The sequence below is a fragment of the Zeugodacus cucurbitae genome, chromosome 5 (assembly GCF_028554725.1).
Source record: "Zeugodacus cucurbitae isolate PBARC_wt_2022May chromosome 5, idZeuCucr1.2, whole genome shotgun sequence".
NCBI lineage: Eukaryota > Metazoa > Arthropoda > Insecta > Diptera > Tephritidae > Zeugodacus > Zeugodacus cucurbitae.
Genome location: NC_071670.1, coordinates 6,158,445 through 6,180,379, shown reverse-complemented (window position 1 = coordinate 6,180,379; position 21,935 = coordinate 6,158,445). Strand labels below are relative to the sequence as shown.

Sequence of the window (21,935 nt, the reverse complement as noted above, 5' to 3'; positions counted from 1 at the left end):
CATCTCACTGCGCTTGGTATAAAAACGAAATACAGTGCCTGCGCCAGTCACAGTGTGTGACGCGTGGTTAGTGCAACGTTTGGTGGCACGTAGACAAAGACGGCAAAAGGCAATAGTCGACAAGTGAATGTGATTTAAAGAACTTATTGGAGTAAAGTGTTGAAGGGAAATAAAATAAAGCAACAGTTAAAACAATAAACAAAACATTAAAACACACCAGCACCAATATAGTGTGTGTGTGTGTATGTTGGGTTCCAAACCGACAGGGTGTTGGTAAAGGATTTTTGTTTGTAAAGCAAACATTAGTGAAATTAATAAATAAGGAAAAAAAATTTGCGAGTGCAACGACATTTTTGTGAAAACTATTACTTCAAATTCGATTTTCATTTATTTGAAAGTAAGCAAAAAAACAATTTTTTACGACAAAACAGCAACTGAACGATTTACTAGTGACTGGAAAATTTTGTAAAATGAATTTACAATTATTTGTGGTAAGAAAACTGTTTCTTATATTTTGTAATATATAAATTTAATATAGAGCATTCAGCACCTAAAATCTACATAAAAAGATATTTAAAAATTAAATTAATATATAAAAAAGTAAAAAAAATTCAAAAAAATATTTAAGAAAAAATTTTAAATTAATAAAAAAAGTAAAAATTAAAAATAAAGCGTAGATAATTAGATAAAAAACAATTTTATAAAAACAGAAAATTTTCTTAAAAAAAAAAATTGAAAATTAAAAATGAAAAGAAACGAAAAGATAATTTGAAAAAGTACTGAAAAACAATTTTAATAGTTTATTTGAAAAAAAGTACTCAAAAAAAGTTTTGAAAACTTTCAAAATTTAAATTTTTTAATTTCTTGAATATTTTGATATTTTATTTTCCTGATAATTTGAAAGTACCCAAAAATTACTTTATAAATATTTTTTGTAATGAAAAATTATGAATTTCTTTACATTTCGAAAAAAATAATTAAAAAAAATTTACTTTAAAAATAAAAATTAAAAATGCAAACGTAGATAATTTGAAAAAGTACTGAAAAACAAATTTAATAGTTTATTTAAAAAAAAGGACTCAAAAAAAAAGTTTTGAAAATTTTTAAAATTTAAATTTTTTAATTTCTTGAATATTTTGATATTTTATTTTCCTGATAATTTGAAAGTACCCAAAAATTACTTTATAAATATTTTTTGTAATGAAAAATTATGAATTTCTTTACATTTCGAAAAAAATAATTAAAAAAAATTTACTTTAATAGTAAAAATTAAAAATAAAAGCGGAGATAATTTGAAAAAGTACTGAAAAACAATTTTAATAGTTTATTTAAAAAAAGTACTCAAAAAAAAGTTTTGAAAATTTTCAAAATTTAAATTTTTTTAATTTCCTGAAGCGTTGATAATTTGAAAGTACTCAAAAATTGATTTATAGGTATTTTTTGTAATGAAAAATTATGAATTTCTTTACATTTCGAAAAGAAATATTAAAAAAAAATTTACTTTAAAAGTAAAAATTAAAAATAAAAGCGTAGATAATTAGATAAAGTACTCAAAAACAATTTTAATAGTTAATTTGAAAATGTACTCAAAAAAAGGTTTTGAAATTTTTCTAAATTTAAATTACTAAAAAAAAATTGTTTAAGAAAAAGTTTTGAAAATTTTCTAAATAATTTTTTTTTTGTAATTTGCTAAAATGTTAAATATAATTTTAATATTTGTTTTATTATAGCGTATTTTATTGTAATCAAAAATTATAAACTACATTTCGAAAACACTATTTCAGAAAAAATTTTAAATTAAAAAGAATTAAAAATTAAAAAAATTAAAAAAATTTAAGAACAAATTACCTCTAAACGCGCACAAATTTTTCGGAAAAAATTTAGAAAATTTTCAAAAATTGAATCTTTTTAAATGTGTTTTTATTTCTAAAACAAGTAAGGAAGGGCTAAGTTCGGTTGTGACCGAACCTTTTATACTCGTATTAATTTATTAATTTATTTATTTGATTTTATTAATATTATATAATACACAATTTGACCAACATATTCGGCGGAGCTACACCCACTTAAAATTTTGTATACCAATTTGGGTGACGCCCTTCTGTACCTTCTTTATAATGAAATTTAAGTTTTCTGATGTTTTCACTTACTGAATTAAAGCATTTTTAGTAGTTTTCAACATAACTTTTGTATGGGAGGTAGGCGTGGTTATAATCCGATTTCCATCATTTTTGGACTATATAAGGAAATGCCTGAAAAAAACGACTACTGAGAGAGTTCGTTGATATAACTTTACGGGATATATACAAAACACTAGGGGGCGGGGCCACGCCCAACTATAAAAAAATTACATCCAAATATGCCCCTTCATAGTGCGATCCTTTGTACCAAATTTTATTTCCATAGCTTTATTTATGGCTTAGTTATGGCACTTTATGTGTTTTCGGTTTTCATTTTGTGGGCGTGGCAGTGGTCCGATTTTGCCCATCTTCGAGAGCAACCTTCCTATGGGGCCGAGAAATAAGTGTGCCAAGTTATCTTAATTTTTACTCAAGTTACAGCTTGCACAGACGGACGGACAGACAGACATCTGGATTTGAACTCCACTCTTCACCCTGATCACTTTGGTATATATAACCCTATATCTAACTCGTTTAGTTTTGGGTGTTACAAACAACCGTTATGTGAACAAAACTATAATACGCTCTTAACAACTTTGTTGCGAGAGTATAAAAATTACATAAATATTTATTTAAACCCTTTCAAAAAAATTTACTTCAAATTTCATTAAGAAAACAATAATTATTTATATAAATACATGTATGGTACCCATTGCCATATTCGTTTAATTCGTAAAATTTTCCACAAACATTTATTTATATTTACTTTTCCAAAAGCTAACAAATGATTATCAGATTAGAGAGATTAATAGGGAAAATTTTATAAAAAGTAAATACTGTAAAAAAAAAATTGCAAATATATGGCAACTCATGGCACAAAAATTCATTGTAATTATGGCAAACTCCATGTTTGGAAACTAAATATAAATTTAAATATTAAATGTATAAAATATATTACAAAATTAATTTCAAGAAAAAGTTATTATGTTTAGAGTTGCCAAGTATTTTTAATTATATTATTTTAATAGCAGAAAATGAAAATATAAAAAAAAATGAATCTTTTCGAATACAAATTCCTGATTAATTTTCTTTTAACTTCGATTTAACTTTATTTAGCAATCTTCATTTGCTTGTTTTAGCTAAATCAATTTATTGAATTTAATAAGACTTAAAGGTTGCCAAACTCTTAAAAAAAAAACTAAACGTAAACTGCTTAAAACAAATTTAAAAAAAAATATGTATTTTTTAAAAAATTTATTTGTTTTTTCATAAATTTAAATTTATATTTTTATTTTAAAACTATTTCTTTTTATACATTTTTTTAATACAAATTTCTTAAGACTTAAAAGTTGCCACACTTTTGAAAAAAAAAAACAAAAAACGTAAACTGCTTAAAACAAATTTTATAAAAAAATATGTATTTTTAAAAAAATTTATTTGTTTTTTCATAAATTTAAATTTATTTTTTATTTAAAAAAAATTTTTTTTCATACATTTTTTTAATACAAAATTTAAATAAAGTTTTGTGTTGCCTTGAACGGATTTCTTTTATTAATTTTTTACCATTTCAAAATTTTGCACAATTTGCAATTTTTTGGTTTTTTTTTTTGTTTTGCAAAAAATATTCACCACACTCATTGCATCAGCACATGAGTCACATGAAAACAAAGCTTTCAATGCCTCTTTGTCTTTATGCTGCATGCGTCATAAAATTATGCAAATTAGGACGAAAAATCAAGAAGAAAATCACAAAAGATAAATTAGGAAAATTAAAATTTCAACCGTTCAACACATTGGCCAGTCGCACAGCAACACTTATGAATAGTAGAGAAAAGTGAAAAATTTACATACAAACAGCCAGAAGATGCCGGTAATTGGCGCATGCGCCAAAAGTGGCAAGCTGGCAGCGACTGTAACCGTGCCAGTTTTAATTGCCCACCAATGTTGCAAGCAATACAGCATAATGGATGCGCTGTGGGTGTGCAGACAACAACAACAACAACAAAAGTACATGTGAAATGCTTATACGAGTATCTATGTATGTATGTATGTCTGGGCGCACGCCTCCGTTATGCGACGAAAATGCTGCTCCACCGGCTGTGCATCAATAAAAGTAAAAGTCAGCGTGAAAAATTGTGCAAAAACCGAGCGTATATAGCAATAACAACGAGATTGTCGTGGCGCCCAAAAAAAAAAAAAAATAAACAAAAAAAGGAAAATTTAAAAATAAAATTAAGTCAACGCTGAACTCCAGCAGCCAGTTCAGTGCTCCTTATGTGTAGGAGACACATACAAACTAACATGTGTGTGTATGTGCGCGCCTCATAGCCAACTAATATGTTGCAAGTAGCGTTGAAAAGCAGTCGTAATAAATAAGAAGAAAGTTAAAGCGAAAGACACAACTGAATACATATGTACATGCATACATACAGACAATTATACTTAAATAAGCGCAAACAAAATAAAAAAAATAAATAAATTACAAAAAAAAAATATTTGACTAAGCACCATCTACGAAATTAATTGCGCGTTGCTCTGTGTGCGCGTACACTTCCGGCATGAGCATAGTCCAAAACACATGCGCATAACAAGTTGCCGCAAATCTGCTGGCTTTGTGCTCCTCCCGCTCTCTGAATATCTCTCTCCACACAACTTAAGCTGGCTAGCTGCTAGCCGGTGGCTGGCGGCAAGCGTCTATTTTTTTTTACTCAAAAATAATATAAAAAAAAAATATTTTTTAGACAAAAACTAATGATTTTATTATATCATTATATTATTTAAAAAAAATTTAGTTTTTTTCTAAAAAACTAAAAAAAGTAATTAAAAGTATTAAACACAAAATATTAAAAATAAAAAAATTTAAACAAAAAATATGTATAAATAAATATTATATAATAATTGAAGTAAAATAAAATGTTAAAAATAAAACATTAATAAAGTTAAAATATTAAAATAATAAATAAAACATTATATAAATGAATAAACTCTAAATTATTAAAAAAAATTAAAACAAAAATTTTTTAATTGAATAAACACTAAATTATTAAATTAACTTAAAATTCAAATATTTCTATAATAAATTATTATTTTTATTTATTAAATTTATTTTTTTTTTCTAAAAAATAAAAAAAATCATAAAAAATGTAAACAAAAAATATTCAAAATATAAAAAAATAATCACAAAAACTAGAAACTACAAAAAAATATATATAAAAAATAATTGAATTAAAAAAATATTAAAAATAAAACATTAAAATAATTAAAATAAATTATAATAAATTATTAAATTAACTTCAAAATTAAAAATTTCTTAAATAAATAATTTTTTTTTTTAATTTTCAACAAAACTGCAAAAATAAAATAATTTAAAGCTTCAACATTTTACTTATATTTATACTCTCGCAACAAATGTTGCTAAAGAGAGTATTATAGTTTTGTTCACCCAAAACTAAACGAGTTAGATATAGCGTTATATATACCAAAGTGATCAGGGTGAAGAGTGGAGTTCAAATCCGAATGTCTGTCTGTCCGTCCGTCCGTCCGTCGGTCTGTGCAAGCTGTAACTTGAGTAAAAATTAAGATATCTTGATGAAACTTGGCACACTTATTTCTTGGCACTATAGGAAGGTTGCTTTTGAAAATGAGCAAAATCGGACCACTGCCACGCCCACAAAATGGCGAAAACCGAAAACACATAAAGTACCATAACTAAGCCATAAATAAAGCTATGGAAATAAAATTTGGTATGAAGGATCTATGAAGAGGCTTATTTGGATGTAAACTTGGTTTGTAATAGTTTCCTTACATTCTAATGATATATTGTGAAAATAGGTCAAATCGGTTCACAACCACGCCTACTTCCTATATACCAGAACTTTGAAGACAATCTGAATCGTTTACTTTACAATATATAAAGTAAGTACTAGTGAAGATATCGGTGCAGAACTTTGCACAAATACTATGTTTATAGTGTGGCAGCCCCATTCTAAAAATCGCCGAAATCGGACCATAGGTTTTTAAGGCCCCATATATCGAACACGAGGACCTCGGTGCTTCTAATCTAATATTATGGTTTCCAACTTTCAATGGACTTTATACAATATATATGACGAATATTTGGGTAAAATTGTGTATTATATAATATAAATAAAGTTAAATATATAAATTGAGAGAGTATCAAGTGTTCGGTTACACCCGAACTTAGCCCATCCTTACTTGTTTTGTAATTTTTTCAAAACAAATTTATAAAAATTTATTAATTCTTAATTTTTTTAGAAAATTTCGTATTTTATACGATTTTTAAATTTTAACGAGTATAAAATTATGGATGCTGAATTTAAAAAAAAAATTAATTTAATTTTAAAAATAGTAATAATAGCTTCAAAATTTTATTTATATTTTTTTAATGTTTTGAAAAATTGAATCTTATATTTTTTAGAAAACTAAATTAGATTTTTAGAACTTTAATAAGAATATAATTAAAATTATGGATGCTAAAATTCTAAAAAAAAAGTCATTAAAACTTTTATTTTGCAGTTTCTTATGTAACTTTACTACAATTTTCTAATAATCTTTTTCCAAAATGAAAAAAATATAAATTGTTTTAAATTTTTGTGTGATGAAGTTTTCAGAACTTGGCCTTTGTTTTTTTGTAATTTTTATTTTTAGAATTCATGTCAACATTTCAACAAAAAAAATTTTTAAATTTTGATATTTTTTTATAATTATTTCTTATTTTTAACGTTTATAATTTTTATATTTTTTTTTTTTAATTTTGTAAATTGTTTATATATAAATACTTTTTTTATTTTTTAAGTTTTTCATATTTTACATTTTTATTTTTTTATTTTGATATTTTATTCTTGACTATTTCATTTTATAAAAACAGCATAAACAGTAAAGCTATTGCGTATATTACAGTATTTAGTAAAAAAAAGAAGAAAAAAAAACAATAAATAATTAAACACTTATTTTCGTCTAAAAATCATTTAAAACGAGTTCACATTAACTTTCATCACTTTTTTATGACTTTATAAAGCGCAAGTTCAGTTACACACAAGAATTACAAAATGCTTTGCATTCCACACTTGCATTTGCCCTCGACCAAGTAAATTAATTGCTTGAAAAACCAAACGCAAGCAAATAATCAGCAAACACACGCACAATTGACCAATGCAGGCGGCTTTCTTGGCTTGGCTGGGTCACACATACACACATACACACACGTACACAAAGAGCAGACATTAGCACAGTTTACACTTGGCATTGAGCTCATCGCCGTTTGCCTGATTGCACAATAAAAGCTACAATCAAAATTTAAATGCTATAAATAGTACAACAATGATAACAACAAAAGCGTCAAAATAATAATAATAACTATTGTTACTAAACATGTGTGAGCACATATTGTTTGCTATTTTTTTTGTGTATAAAGTAGCAGCAATGGTTTTAGAAAAAAATAAAAAAAAAATTAAAAAAAAATTTAAAAAAAATCCTAAATCAAAACAACATTTTAAATAATAATAGTTCATCATAAATTAACTGAAACAAATAAATGTTGTTGTAGTTTGTCGAGTTTTTTTTTTTTGTTTCTGTATTTTCTGAAGAGCATTGTCCAAATAGAAACAAACAAGACAAGTTCAAAGCACAATACACACAGCTCAGCAACAAAAGCGCGCACAGTAACAATACAACAACAACAAACAACAAAAAAATTATGAAAAGTGGCATAAGGCAATAATTACCTTATACGCATATGTCTGCATACATGTGTACATACATACAAACACGTTGCCGCAAATAGTGCTAATGGGGCGCAACTAATGAGGGCGTTTGATTTTCATTACTTGATTAAGTGTTCGGGGAATGAATGATTTTTAATGGAAGCTAAAATGCTATTAATTATCTGGATTTTTTTATTGTAATTTTATAAAACTCGGAGAAATTTAAAAAAAAATTAACTTTGCAATTTATAATTAAACAAAAAATTAAAAAAAAAATAAATAAATTTTACAATTTATAATTAAAAAAAAAATAAATAAATTTTACAATTAAAAATTAAAAAAAATAAATAAATAAATTTTATAATTAAAAATTAAAAAAAAAATAAATAAATTTTACAATTTAATATTAAAATTTTATAATTTAAAATTAAATAAGTTTTACAATTTATAATTAAAAAAAAATTAAATAAATTTCACAATATAATTTAAAAAATATTAATAAATTTTACAATAAATAATAAAAAAAATAAATAAATTTTACAAATTAAAAGAAAAAATATAAATTTTACAATTTATAATTAAAAAAAATAAAATTATATAAATTTTACAATTCAAAATAAAAAATAATTTTATAAATTTTACAATTAAAAAAAAATAATAATAAATTTTACGAATTAAAAAAAAATTACAACTTAATTTTTTTTAATTTACAAATTTTAGCATTTTTTTCAAATTAAAAAAATCTTAAAATTATATATTTTTTTAATTTTTTTATTTTCATTATTTAAAATTTTATTTTTTCATCTTTTCATCTTTTATAAGTCAACCAAATTTATTTGGGAAAAATTTTTTACACTTTTGTCACGATTTTCATAGTAATTTTTACCAATTTTATTTAATTTTTTAATAATTCCAAATTATATAAATTAAGCAAGTTTTTAGAAAAAAAATTAATATTAATTAATTAATTTTTAATATTTATAAAATTATTTTATTTTTTTTATCTTTGTTTTTAAATTGTTTTCAAAGTAATAAATTTTACAATAAATAATAAAAAAAATAAATAACTTTTACAAATGAAAAGAAAAAAATATAAATTTTACAATTTATGAATAAAAAAAGAATATTATATAAATTTTACAATTCAAAGAAAAAAATAATTATATAAATTTTACAATTAAAAAAAAATTTAACAAATTTTACGAATTAAAAAAAAATTACAACTTAATTTTTTTTTTTAATTTACAAATTTTAGCATATTTTTTTTCAAATTTAAAAAAAATCTTAAAATTATAAATTTTTTTATTTGCATTATTTAAAATTTTATTTTTTCATCTTTTCATCTTTTATAAGTCAGCCAAATTTATTTGAGAAAATTTTTTAAACTTTTGTCACGATTCTTATAGTATTTTTTACCAATTTTATTTAATTTTTTAATAATTCCAAATAATAATTTAATAATAGCAAATTTTTAAATAAATTTTGATTTATATATATTTTTAATATTTATAAAATTGTTTTATTTTTTTTTTAAATTTTTAATGTTTTTAAATTTTTTTCAAATTGTTCTTTTTTTGCTACTTTTATATCTACAAAAGATATAATTTTTATTATTGCCAATTTAATTTATTGCAAGCAAACACCTCACACTGCATTTCAACAGCATTCATTACCTCAGCAAAAGCTTGCGACGCATCAAGTTTGTTGCTTAAGTGTTTTGTTTTGCTTCTTTTATTGCGACACCACTTCTTATTTTTATTTATTTATTTATTTTTTCTCAAATAAACATTTGGCGAAAGTGTGCGATGCGTCTTTCATTAGACAAGTGCAAGTTGTTCAACATGAAATTTACGGAAAAATGCGAAATTGCGGTGTGACGCAATGTTGCGCAAACAAGTACGCACCACTACAGCGCTAGCAACAAACGTAGAGCTGTAATTATTGCTAGACTGTAATTAGTGGCAAAGTTAAGTGATGAAAATATAATGTTACCGCAGAAAGGTTTAGAGTTGTTAATTAATAATACCATTTTTTAATTAAATGTTTCGAAAAATTATAGCAGATTCCATGTAAATTGAATTATAGATTAATTTTTTTTATGTAACATTTTTTTTTGAAAAACTTTAAAAGTTTTTAAAAATATATTAAAATAAATGCATAATCATGACCAATATGAACATTAAAAAATTATTACACATAATTTCTCTAAAAAAAGGAATTTTACGAAATATTATTTAAAAAATTTAATTAAAAAAATTCATAATTTATTTTTAAAAATTAAAAAAAAAATATAAAATAAAATAAATATATAAAAAAAAAACTATTAAAAAAATTAATTATAAGTATAAAAAAATTGTCTAACATTTTCAAATTTTCAAAAAATTAGAAAAATAATAAAAAAATTAATTTATACCAAAATATTAAAAAAGTAAAAGTTTAAAATAAAATAAAATATAATAAAAAAAAATAATTTAAAATACTTATATATTAACAAAATGTGAAATAATACATTTTTTTATTTTTATTACAAAAAAAAATATTTTATTTAAAAAAATTATAAATTTTATATGAAAAATAATAATAATCATCAAAAATAAAATTGTCATAAAAATACCGAAAAATCAAAAATTTCAATTGCAAAATCAAGATTTTTTAATTGGAATGTGAAAAAATAAATTTATGTCAAAAAAAACTAAATTATTTGAAACAAAATATTCTCTGAAAATTTTTATTTTTTTTATAAAATCATAAAATTCAAAAAAAAATTTAAGAAAGTAATTGCTAATTATTTAATAATTAATTTTGTTTAAAATTTAAATAAGATATTAATATGAAAAACCAAATATAAAATTTAAAAATAAAATGAGATAAAAATTTTAAAATTTAAATTGAATTTCTTCGAAAAAATATATTTTTTTATAAAATTCAGAAAAAGAAAAGTTTAAGATGGTAATTGCCAATTTTTTATTAATCAATTTTGTTTAAAATTTATATAAAATATTAATATAAAAAATGAATAAAAAAATATAAAATTTAAGAATAATAATTAAAATTAAAATGTGTTGAAAAAATTTAATTCAATTGTAATTTAAATTTAAAATTTATGAAATAATTAAATGAAAAAAAACTTTCAATTTTTTTCATACCTACATAATAAAAATATAATAAATTAATAAAATGAAGTAATGAATTAAAAAAAAAAATTGTGCTTAACAATTTTAAACATAATTTTCACAAATTAGATTTTTTTCAAGTTAAATTTTTTTACTTAAAAATTATGCCAATTATTTTAATTTTAGAAAAATTCTAAAAATAGCCTTAAAAACTGCTGACGAGCATACCAAGAGCATATTTTTTCTTACATTATTTATTTAACTTAATTTATTTAAAATTAAAAAATTTCATGCATTCCTAAAAAGTAAAATGTCGTTTATATGTATATTAATATATGTATTTTAAAAAAGTATTTCTGCTAAACAATTTTAAACATGATTTTTAATTTTAATTTTTTTTTACAGTTAATTTTTTTAATTTAAAAATTATACAAAATGTAATTATATTTTTTTAATTTTTTCAATTCGTTTCTAATTTACACATTTTTTAACTCAAAATTATTCCAACTAGTTTAATTAAAAAAATTTTTAAATATTAAATTTAAAAAATTAAATAAAAAAAAATTAAATAGTATTTAAATTAAATATTAAATTTAATTTTTCTTTTTTCATTTTTTCGCAATTCCAAAAATCGCTTTAAATAATAATATTAGCTGCATATTAAATATTTTTCATATTATTTATTTTACCTTAAACACCTTAAATTTAAAAATTATTTAATTTTATTTTTTCATTCCCAAAAAGTGAAAATAACGTATATATATTAAATAAATAAATTTAAAAAAGTTGTGTTTCAAAAATAATATAATTTTTTTTATTAAAAAAAAACACATTTTTTTTAATTTTTTACATAATTTTTTTTTAATATTTCCGAAATTTCAAAAAACGCATTAAAAATAACTGATTGCATATTATTGTTTTATTTTATTTATTTTACTCTGACGCTGTGCCACTTTGTTGACAAGATGTACTGTGTATTGTTTCAGCGAGACCTTTCAAGTTCGTTGCTTAAGTCTTTTGTTTGTTGAACTAGAGCAACTGCAAAAGCATAAGTGCGATGCTGGTGACAATCTTTTTACTCATATATACAGAGATATTTTTATATCTAAGTAAGATTGCCAACAACAACAACACTTGGACATTGCATTGTTGACTTTGTTTGGAATATTTTTAATATATATTTTTTTATTTGTTTTTTTTTTACGTTTTTTGTTGTTGTTGTTATCTGCTACTTTATTGCTGACGCATTGTTTTTGCAACATTTCATTTATTCATTTGTTGTTACAAGCGCTTGCAACAGCTAGCCGCTAGTTTACATATAAATACCAACAAATGTATGCACATATGTATGTAGCTATTTATTGCTCCATTTGTTGTTGTTAATGTGACTCGTTTTTCTACGCTTATACAAAGTATTGCGTTTATTATTTTTAATTTTATGGCATTTTTTTCTTGCATTTGCTTTTGCTTTTGCTGCAAATCGCATATTCATCTTTCACACGCTCCAGCAATTGCTTACTCACCAACGCTGCCGCCGATTACGTTTGCCACAAGTGTGACATAGAAATATATAGTTAGGCATACAAACAGTTAAGGCGAGTCTGCATAAAGACTAAAAGAATGTGCTTGGCTCTTATGCCGTTAACTGTGCGCGCGTATGTGTGTTTGTGCTTTTACAAGCATATGGATAGTGGGAAGCCGTTTAATGCAGATATATAATTTATGCAATTGTTGTTATTTATTGTTTAAACGATTTTACTGCTGTTTGAATGATTGAAATATTTCTGCGCTTATAATTTAAGTGAATGTCTCGAGTGGACACATTGTTTGATGTGAAGCAACAAAAGTAAAAGTTGTAAAGCGGCGAGTGTGAGAAAATATACAGCAAAGTATTCAAAACAGTTATAATTGCATAAAGAACCAATTAATTGCAATAACGGTAGTTGACGCTGGCAGAGGAGCGGTGGTAGATGAATGTGAGAACTATGATGCAAAATGAAACGTGTAATTAGAGATGTAGACAAGTTGGTTTTATAATAGAAAAAATGGGCAGCAGAAGTAATGTTAAGATGTAACGGTGAAAATGTATTGATTTAAAAATAATTATTTTTTATAATAATTTTTTTTTTAATTTTTTTTAATTTTTTTTTATATTTTTTTAATTTAATTTGTTTTATTTTAATTTTTTTTTTAATTTCTTTTTTATTTTTTTTTTTAATTTTTTTTTAATTTAGTTTTATTTTAATTTTTTTTAATTTCCTTTTTTAATTTAATTTTTTTTTTTAATTTTTTTCTTTATTTTTATTTCATTTTAATTTTTTTTTATTTTAATTTTTTTTTATTTTAAATTTTTTTAATAATTTATCATTCTAATTATATTTTTTATTTATAAAATTATTATTACCAACTTTAAAGCAAACCAGCGCGGATTACAGCGCATAACTGGCAAGTGGTTCGCTTAATCTTCGCCAAAATTAAGTATCTCGTGCTATGCGAAACAATGCAGACTTCGGCCTTGGCCGCAATTCTAAACGAAGAGTTACGAATGTTAAGACAACTGCACATACCAAATATGAACATTTGTATATAATTAAATATGTTAGAGTGTAAAAAACAATAGAAAAAAAATTTAAAAAAAAAACCAAAATAACGGGTTCTCGAAAACTTGATACCGAAATTTCGGGATTTTTTTAAGTGCATAAAAAGCAAAAAATATTTTTTTTTTAATTTCGAAATATCAGGATCCCGAGAAGTTGATACCGATATTTCGGGATTTAAAAAAGTGTATACTTTACACATCGGAAATGTGTATATTGGTTCAATATATATATTTTTTAATTTCGAAATTTTGCGATCCCGCAAACTTGATATCGAAATTTCGGGATCTAAAAAATTTTATCGAAATCAGCGGATTTCTATCCGAATATATATTTAATTGACACTGCAACTATTCTAGTTCCTCGGCATTTGCTCTACTTCTATGTATATGGCGGGACTTGCCAGCTTTAAGTCGCCCTCGAGCAATAGTAATTTGTGAAATGAACAACATTTGAATAACGTTTCATAATTGAATAGAGCACGAATATTATTAAAAAATATTAAAAAAAAAAATCCCGAAATAACGGGATCCGAAATTTCAGGATCTATAAAATTATGTATATTTATCAAAAACAACAGATTTCTTTATGAATATATAGGGCAGGACCGAACCTACCAGCTTTAAGTCCCCCTCAAGCGATAGTTGAATCTACAGGAAAAATCTCAAATAACGTTTTATAATTGAATAGTGTTCGATTATAATAGATTATTAAAAAATACTTTTTTTCACAAAAATCCCGAAAACTTGATACCCAAATTTCGGTATCTAATAAAGCAGCAGATTTCTTTATAAATATATATTTCATTGATACTACAAAACTTTTAGTCCTCGGCATATGCTCTACTGCTAACAGATAAAATTAAATTTAAGCACAAAAAATTGGTCTTTGCTCGATTAAAGCGCTGATTTGGATCGTTTACCATATAAAATAAAAATCTACATTAATTTTTAATTGAATTTCAATCGACTTGAAAATTAAATGCAACTGTGCGATAAAGACCGTATTTGTAATTACACATATGTATATACGTTCTTTGTCTACCGATTGGCAGTCTTTTTGATAAAATAGCATTCATACTAATCGACGGTAGATGTCGCTTCTGGAAATAAATAATAAAATAGCAATTAGTTGATCAAACTTACCCACTTCTTATGAAAAGCAAAACCAACAAGTAAGGAAAGGCTACGTTCGGGTGCAACCGAAAATTTTATACTCTCGTAATGTATTGCTATATTTTTATTAAGATCACACACAATTTGACCCATATATTAGGCATAAAGTCCAATAGAAAAACAAAAATCATCATATATAGTATATAGGCTGAGTTAATCCCTGAACCGATTTCACTCATTTTCATCACCAACATACATTATATCTATTAATACCATCGTATTTTTGAAAATCCTATAATTAGCTATATGAAAGCTAGGGGAAGTTATGACCTGATTTTAACCATTTCTGATACAGAGACACACTAATAGAAGTAAACGATTTCCTCTGAATTAAATTAAGATATCTGAGAGATTTACCGATATTTTCGGTGAAAATTACCATAAGGCACTGAGTTCTTCATATTCGATATTCGGGGCATTGAAAAGTTATAGTCCGATTTCGACAAATTTTTCACAATTGATGCCACGGATCATATACAGTATTTGTGTAAACTTTTATTTCGCTATCTTCATTGGTTCCTTATGTATGTCTTATAAAGTGAAGGAACCAGATGGACTTCAAAATTGAGTTATATGGAAAGTTGTCACGGTTGTGAACCGATCCATTTTCCACACGTTTTATCAGGGTGTCAAGAAAATATTATATACCGAATTCCATTGAAATCTGAAGAGTAGTTCCTGAAATTTAATGTTTCTGACGTTTTTCATCAGAGATTTAACCCACTTTTAGTAATTTTCAACCTAAACTTTGTATGGAAGGTGGGCGTGGTTATTATCCGATTTCTTTCATTTTTGGACTGTATTAAGAAGTGGCTAAAAGAAACGACTGCAGAAAGTTTGGTTTATACAGTTGATCTCCTTTTTACACGGTTTTTTTTTGCACGGTTTTTTTTACACGGTGTTTTTGAAAACTTTCAAGATACCAATTTTACACGATTTTACTTTTTTTACACGGATTTTTTATTTTAATTGTATACTTTTTTGCAATAAAATCAAAATTCCATACGTCAATACGTCACAAATCCATTGCTGTTAATAGAATTTAATAAATTCTAAATTAGGTTTAAACTAAAAAATACAAATCTTAGATTCGAAAGCCATTGAAAAGGTTGCAACAATTTCAATACGTAAACAAATAAATGAAGCTGTATGAAGAAGTAAGAAAAAAGAAGACACAGCGATTAATGACGGAACTTTGAAATGTATTATTTTTTACCATTCCCAGAATAGTTATTGTTTGTTCCTTCTAACAGTAATATGTACATACATATGTATAATAGCAGAAAAGTCTATAACAACAACAACAGTGTAAATTCTCACTGTACGAATAGATAGATTTTCATGTAAAATTAGATCTTTTTTACACGTTTTCTATTTTTTGCACGATTTTTTTCTTAAATTGGTCCCAACAGTGAGTTTTATATAAAAATTTGATTTTTTTGCATGGTTTTTTTTTACACGAGTAATTTACTGTACCATTTAACCGTGCAAAAAGGAGATCAACTGTATAGCTTTATTGGTTTGCAAGATATATACAAAAAACCTATTTGGGGGCGGGGCCACGCCCACTTCCCCAAAGAAATTACATATAAATATGCCTCTTCATAGTGCGATCCTTCATACCAAATTTTATTTCCATAGCTTTATTTATGGCTTAGTTATGGCACTTTATGTGTTTTCGGTTTTCGCCGTTTTGTGGGCGTGGCAGTGGTCCGATTTTGCTGATTTTCGAACTTAACCTTCTTATGGTGCCAAGGAACACGTGTTCCAAGTTTCATTAAGATATCTCAATTTTTACTCAAGTTACAGCTTGCACGGACGGACGGACAGACGGACGGACAGACAGACATCCGGATTTGAACTTTTCTCGTCACCCTGATCATTTTGATATATATAACCCTATATCTAACTCGTTTAGTTTTAGGACTTACAACCAACCGTTATGTGGACAAAACTATAATACTCTCGTAGCAACTTTGTTGCGAGAGTATAAAAATGTACAACAGCTGATCGATTATCGAGTAGTCGGCAATGTGAAGGGCAAAAGCTGGTTTCTCAATTAAAGTTTTAATTGATCAATTAATTTAGCTGTGCGAAAAGGCTATTAAACAATTTAGAGTATAACATGAAATTTTAAACGAATCCCGAAAATTCGGGATGCCGTAAAATCGCGCCTAATTGAATATACATAAAGAATAATGTAAAGCATTTATGTATAGTAATATATATTACATAAAAAAATGTGGCACAATGTGTCTGCAATAAAAATAGTTTTCAATTGCTTCAAAATTTAGCCTGCAACGGCATACTGACGCAAATATGTATGGAATATTTAAACAAACAACTGCATAAGCTGGCAAACATAACGGCTAATTTAAAGTGGCATTCGCATCTTCAACTCAAAGCAGGAAGTCATCATTCGGCTGGCAAATGCAACAAAACCAACAAACATACCTATATGTGACCGTATCTATTAATGTGCACATATACTGTTTGTGTTTGTATGCGGATATATGCAGAAATGTTTACAACTCACAGCCAGTTAGCCAAAAATGTTACAACATTATTACGCGTTGCATCTTTTTGGGTGGCAGGTTGCAGTCGGCGAGGCTGTAGACAGCTGGCGGCAGCAACATTTTACATTTTGTTGCTAGAGTGGCGGCGCACTTAACAAGTGATCTTTGGCTTTTATGGCACTTTTCCTGTTTGCCATTCAAATCTCATAGTTTGTGTGTTATGGTTTTTTCAAACTATCGCCACTCGTTATGACAATGATTGCCGATAATATGTTGATTATTGCATTATTTTTTTCGCTTTTCATGCTGTGGTGGTCTACTGCCACTTATGTAAAGGAGTTTGGCAAAATTCCAAATAAAACAAAAATATGTAACAAAATTACTTCCAAGTTGTGCAAATTACTTAAAATCCAAAAAAAAAACGAATTTATGAAAGCTTAAAAAAGCTTACGAAGAAACTTTAGTTTACCAAGAAGCTTGAGCTTACTAAGAGGCTTTAGTTTACCAAGAAGCTTGAGCTTACGAAGAAGCTTTAGTTTACCAAGAAGCTTGAGCTTACTAAAAATATTTGGTTTACTAAGAAGCTTTGGATTATTAAGAAGCTTTAGTTTACTAAGAAGATTAGCTTCCTTAGAAGCTTTGGTTTCCCAAAAAGCTATTGTTTACTCATAAGCTTTAGTTTACTAAGACGCTTGAGCTTACTTAGAAACTTGAGCTTTCTAAAAAGCTTTAGTTTCCCAAGAAGCTTGAGCTTACTAAGAAGCTTGAGTTTCCTAAAAAGCTTTTGTTTGCTTAGAAGCTTTAGCTTACAAAGAAGTATTAGCTTATTAAGAACTTAGCTTACTAAGAAGCATGAGCTCACTTGATAATTTGTCTTAGTTAGAAACTTTAATTTATTGAGATGTTTAACTTACTAAGAAGCTTGAGTTTACTAAGAAACTTTTGTTTACTAAGAAGCTTTAGCTTATAAAGAAGCTTTAATTTATTAAGTATTTAGCTAAAACTTACTAAGAAGGTTTCGCTTACTAAGAAATTATGTTTCCCAAAAAAGCCTTTATTCACTAAGAAGCTTTGGCTCATTAAGAAATGGTAGCTTACTAATATGCTTGAGCTTACTAAAAAGCTTTAACTTATTAAGTTGCTGAAACTTAGTAAGAATATTTGGTTTGTTGAGAAGCTTTGGTTTCCTAAGTAGCTAAGAAGTTTTAGTTTACAAAATATCAAGTTTTGGTTTTCTAAGAAGCTTTAATTCTCTGATAAGCTTTAGCTTAAAAAAAGCTTTTGCTTACTAGAAGATTTTGTTTGCTTAGAAGCTTTTGCTTACTAAAAGAACTTTTAATAAATATAACAAGAGCTTTGTATAAGCAGAAGTACAATCTAGAACAGCCTAGATCACTCCAGTCTCTCAATTGATCCGTTCTTCATATATGAATTAGCTATCAGCATCAGAGTAGATATTTTTTCATCATTAGCATACGGAGTTTAAAGATCTCTCTTTCCATTTCAGATAACGCTACTTGTAGCTTTGCTATTTGCCTGCACGCCAATCGATGGCGCTAAGAATGGAAAATCTAAGAGCACAAATACAACATTAACAGCAACTACTGCGACTGATGAGAGCAAGCCGGTTTTGGCCGATAATCTTAGCTCCAACAACAATGTCACCAAAACCGTCGAAAAGCCAAGCTATCCCAAGAAAGTGCATACGCTAAAGAAGCGTCCTACAAAAACGACAACAACCACAGCCGCAACACAAAATTCGAAAAACAAACGTAAGAAGGTGACCGATGTGACAGCCGCTTTCAAGGATCTGCCAGCTGACGATCTCGAATTCATTAAGGAGTTGGACAAACAGTTTCAGTTGCATGGTGAGAAGATCAAAATTAAAGTGGAACACGACAACAGCACCGATACGGGCAAACAGAATAGCAAGCGCACCATTGATGGTGAATTGGGGTGAGTAGACGCGAGTACTTATATACAGTTATATACAGTTATTTGATAATTTTTTACATATACGCATTTACAGCTATGGCGCATATCCCGCACATAATGGCTACCAATACGAGCGCCCGAAATTCATGTTCTATCCGTACTCTCAACAAAATATACCCGCGGACGCGCCTGGCTACTATCCACCCAAAACAGATGTCAGCATCGAACCCTCCTACTCTTATGAATTACAACCGCAAAGCTATGTACAAGCGCAGAAACACGGCGCGCAGCAGTCAACCGAGGTGTTGGACGTGCCCAAGCATGGCGCACATGGTGGTTACGAGGAACCGGTGATTGTTTTGCGCATACCAGGACCCACAAAGTATGCCTCACACTTGCAAACGCTGTTGCAACAGTATTTGGAAATACGAGCTGCACAATATCTGCGCATATTGGAGGAAAATGAAGTGCACAAGCAACAGCAGCAACAACAACATACTCAGCAACATTTGGAACAGGCACAACATGCCCAACAACATTTGGAGCAGCAGCAGCAAGAACGTTTACAACAAGAACACTTACTGCAACAAGAGCATATACTACACCAACAACAACAGCAGCAGCAACAACACGAACAACAGGCGCAACTCTACGAACAGCAAGCGCAACTACAACATGGCGGTGCAGCAGCGCAGGCATACGCGGAACCCACACTCGAACTGCAGCCACCAACGCATGAACAGCATGCCGCACAACAACATGTACCAGCTGTCAATGAGGAAGAAGGTTATTCGCCGGAAGTGACGTACGCGCATCAGATAGCGCCCACGCCACAAACGGTTGTATATCCGGAAATCGATGAAATCTACCAAGGGTACAAGGGTAAATTGCACGCGTCGCCTCAAGCAACATTACAACAGGAACAACAACAGCACGAGCAGTTGCAGTACGTGACGGCGCAGCAGCAGCACGATGAGGCAGCAGAGCAGCCACGACAACAGCAATTGCAACATGGTCAACAATATTTTGTACAAACCGCACCGCCCGCTGCCATACAACAATTCTATTATACACCGAGCCATGCGCAATATGCCGGCGCGCATGGCAGTCATCACTATCAGAATGTCTACTTCATGGCAATCGCACCGCAGGCGCAGGCGCAGGCTGGTTATGCGACGCATGGTGCGCATGCCGCGCACGCTGCTGCGCTGCAACACCAACCCATCTATGTGCAGGAAGAGCAGGATCAAGAACAGGAATTGCAACAGCACCAACAACAACAAGCGCAACATGAGTTAGCCGCCGCTGCAGCGCTGGGTGAGAATAATCCGCGTTCAACGCACACCAAAGTCATTTACACGCAGAATAGCGAGAAAGGCGCCGCTGACTACACTGGCAGTTATACGCTGCCATCATCGCGGCCATACGAGCGTCAAGCCGCCGCATCTGCCGCTGCTTACCACCACCATCACCACCACCAGCAGCAGCAGCAACAGCAATTGCAAGCACAATTGTTGCACGAACAACACCAGCAACAACATGAACAACAATTGGAGCAACAACAGCAATTCGAATATGTGGACGCGCCGCTGACACATGCTGCCGCCGAGCATGAGCACGAGCATGAACATGAGCGCGCGGCCGCTATCACACCGCAGCCGTTCAACTATCACGCGCATGGCGCTAAAGCGTTGCGACGCGTCAATCGTAAGCGTGGCGCGCCAACACTGAAAACAACCACTACGGCCACCACAGATGTACAGGTGGATGAGCATTTGCAGAAAATACGCGAATTTGTGCGCGAAAATTTGGGCGCTCAAATGAGTACGGCGGTGGAGTTTAAAACGACGGCGTTGGTGAAGAGTTAAGTTGCGTTGTGAAGTTGGTTGTGGCTAGCGCCTTGCGCTGTGCTTAGCTAACGCAAGTGAACAAGTGGAACGCACGCTATGATTAAGCGTAGCTGCTTGCGCCTTGCGTTATGCTTAGATAATGCAAATGAACAAGTGAAACACAAGCGTAAATTAACTGTTTTTATATGTTTTCATTTTATTTCTTTAAACTGTCTAATGCTGAGATGTCTAAACTACAAAATGCCTTAAGTTTTTCCTTGAAAATTTGCTAAGACTTCAAAACAATTCAAATCATATCGACATTAAAATATTAAGCGACAAATTTATTAAATTATTTGTATTTGCATTTTGTAAATCATTTAATTTCATTTAATCACACATTTTATACGGTCTAAAAATTTTTTTTCATATTTTTGAAATTTTTTATAATAAAAATCATGTGTATTCAAATTTTTCCCACACATGGTTTTTATAATTTTCACTTAATTTTTTACTCTATTTTTTATCATTTGTCTATAAACATTTCATAAAGACTAAAATTAAATTGTATAACAAATTGTATTAAATTTGTGCAATATTTAGCATTTAAGTTGTATAAAAAAAAAACTATTTTTCATACTGTGCTCAATAAAATTATGTACATACATTATAGAAGAAGGGTTATTATTTTTCGGGAAATTACTTAATTTGAGGGTAAGTTGAAAGTAAAAACAAATTTGAAGGTGTTACACTTGTTCACTTTTTTCTGTTCTCATACATTGTCAACAAATTGTGGCATACTTTTAGGCGTACCAAATACTTGTCTATTTTTTATTCGTTAAGTAGCGCATGCCAGCAATTCTCCAACTGTTTATATTATAACGAAAATGGTTTACAAATCACCTATTTAGATGAGAATTTTAAAAT

General features: G+C 27.8%; 2 protein-coding genes across 2 annotated transcripts in view; one reads left to right on the top strand and one right to left on the bottom strand.

The window, feature by feature from the left end:
• LOC105218559 (N-alpha-acetyltransferase 30A) overlaps nt 1-21,935 on the bottom strand; it is a 130,543-nt gene that overhangs the window by 58,789 nt on the left and 49,819 nt on the right. The gene's annotated exons all lie outside the window — the stretch shown is intronic.
• LOC105218570 (putative uncharacterized protein DDB_G0271606) lies at nt 59-21,242 on the top strand. The gene is made up of 3 exons (XM_054232345.1): nt 59-491; nt 18,752-19,200; nt 19,274-21,242. Exons 1-3 carry the CDS (start codon nt 471-473, stop codon nt 21,045-21,047), a joined length of 2,244 nt encoding a protein of 747 aa, XP_054088320.1. The 5' UTR covers nt 59-470; the 3' UTR covers nt 21,048-21,242.

Coding starts and splice junctions, on each gene's coding strand:
- LOC105218570 (XM_054232345.1), top strand. CDS start 471: ATGAATTTACAATTATTTGTG. Junction 492..18,751: donor TGAATTTACAATTATTTGTG/GTAAGAAAACTG, acceptor TTTCCATTTCAG/ATAACGCTACTTGTAGCTTT. Junction 19,201..19,273: donor ACCATTGATGGTGAATTGGG/GTGAGTAGACGC, acceptor ACGCATTTACAG/CTATGGCGCATATCCCGCAC.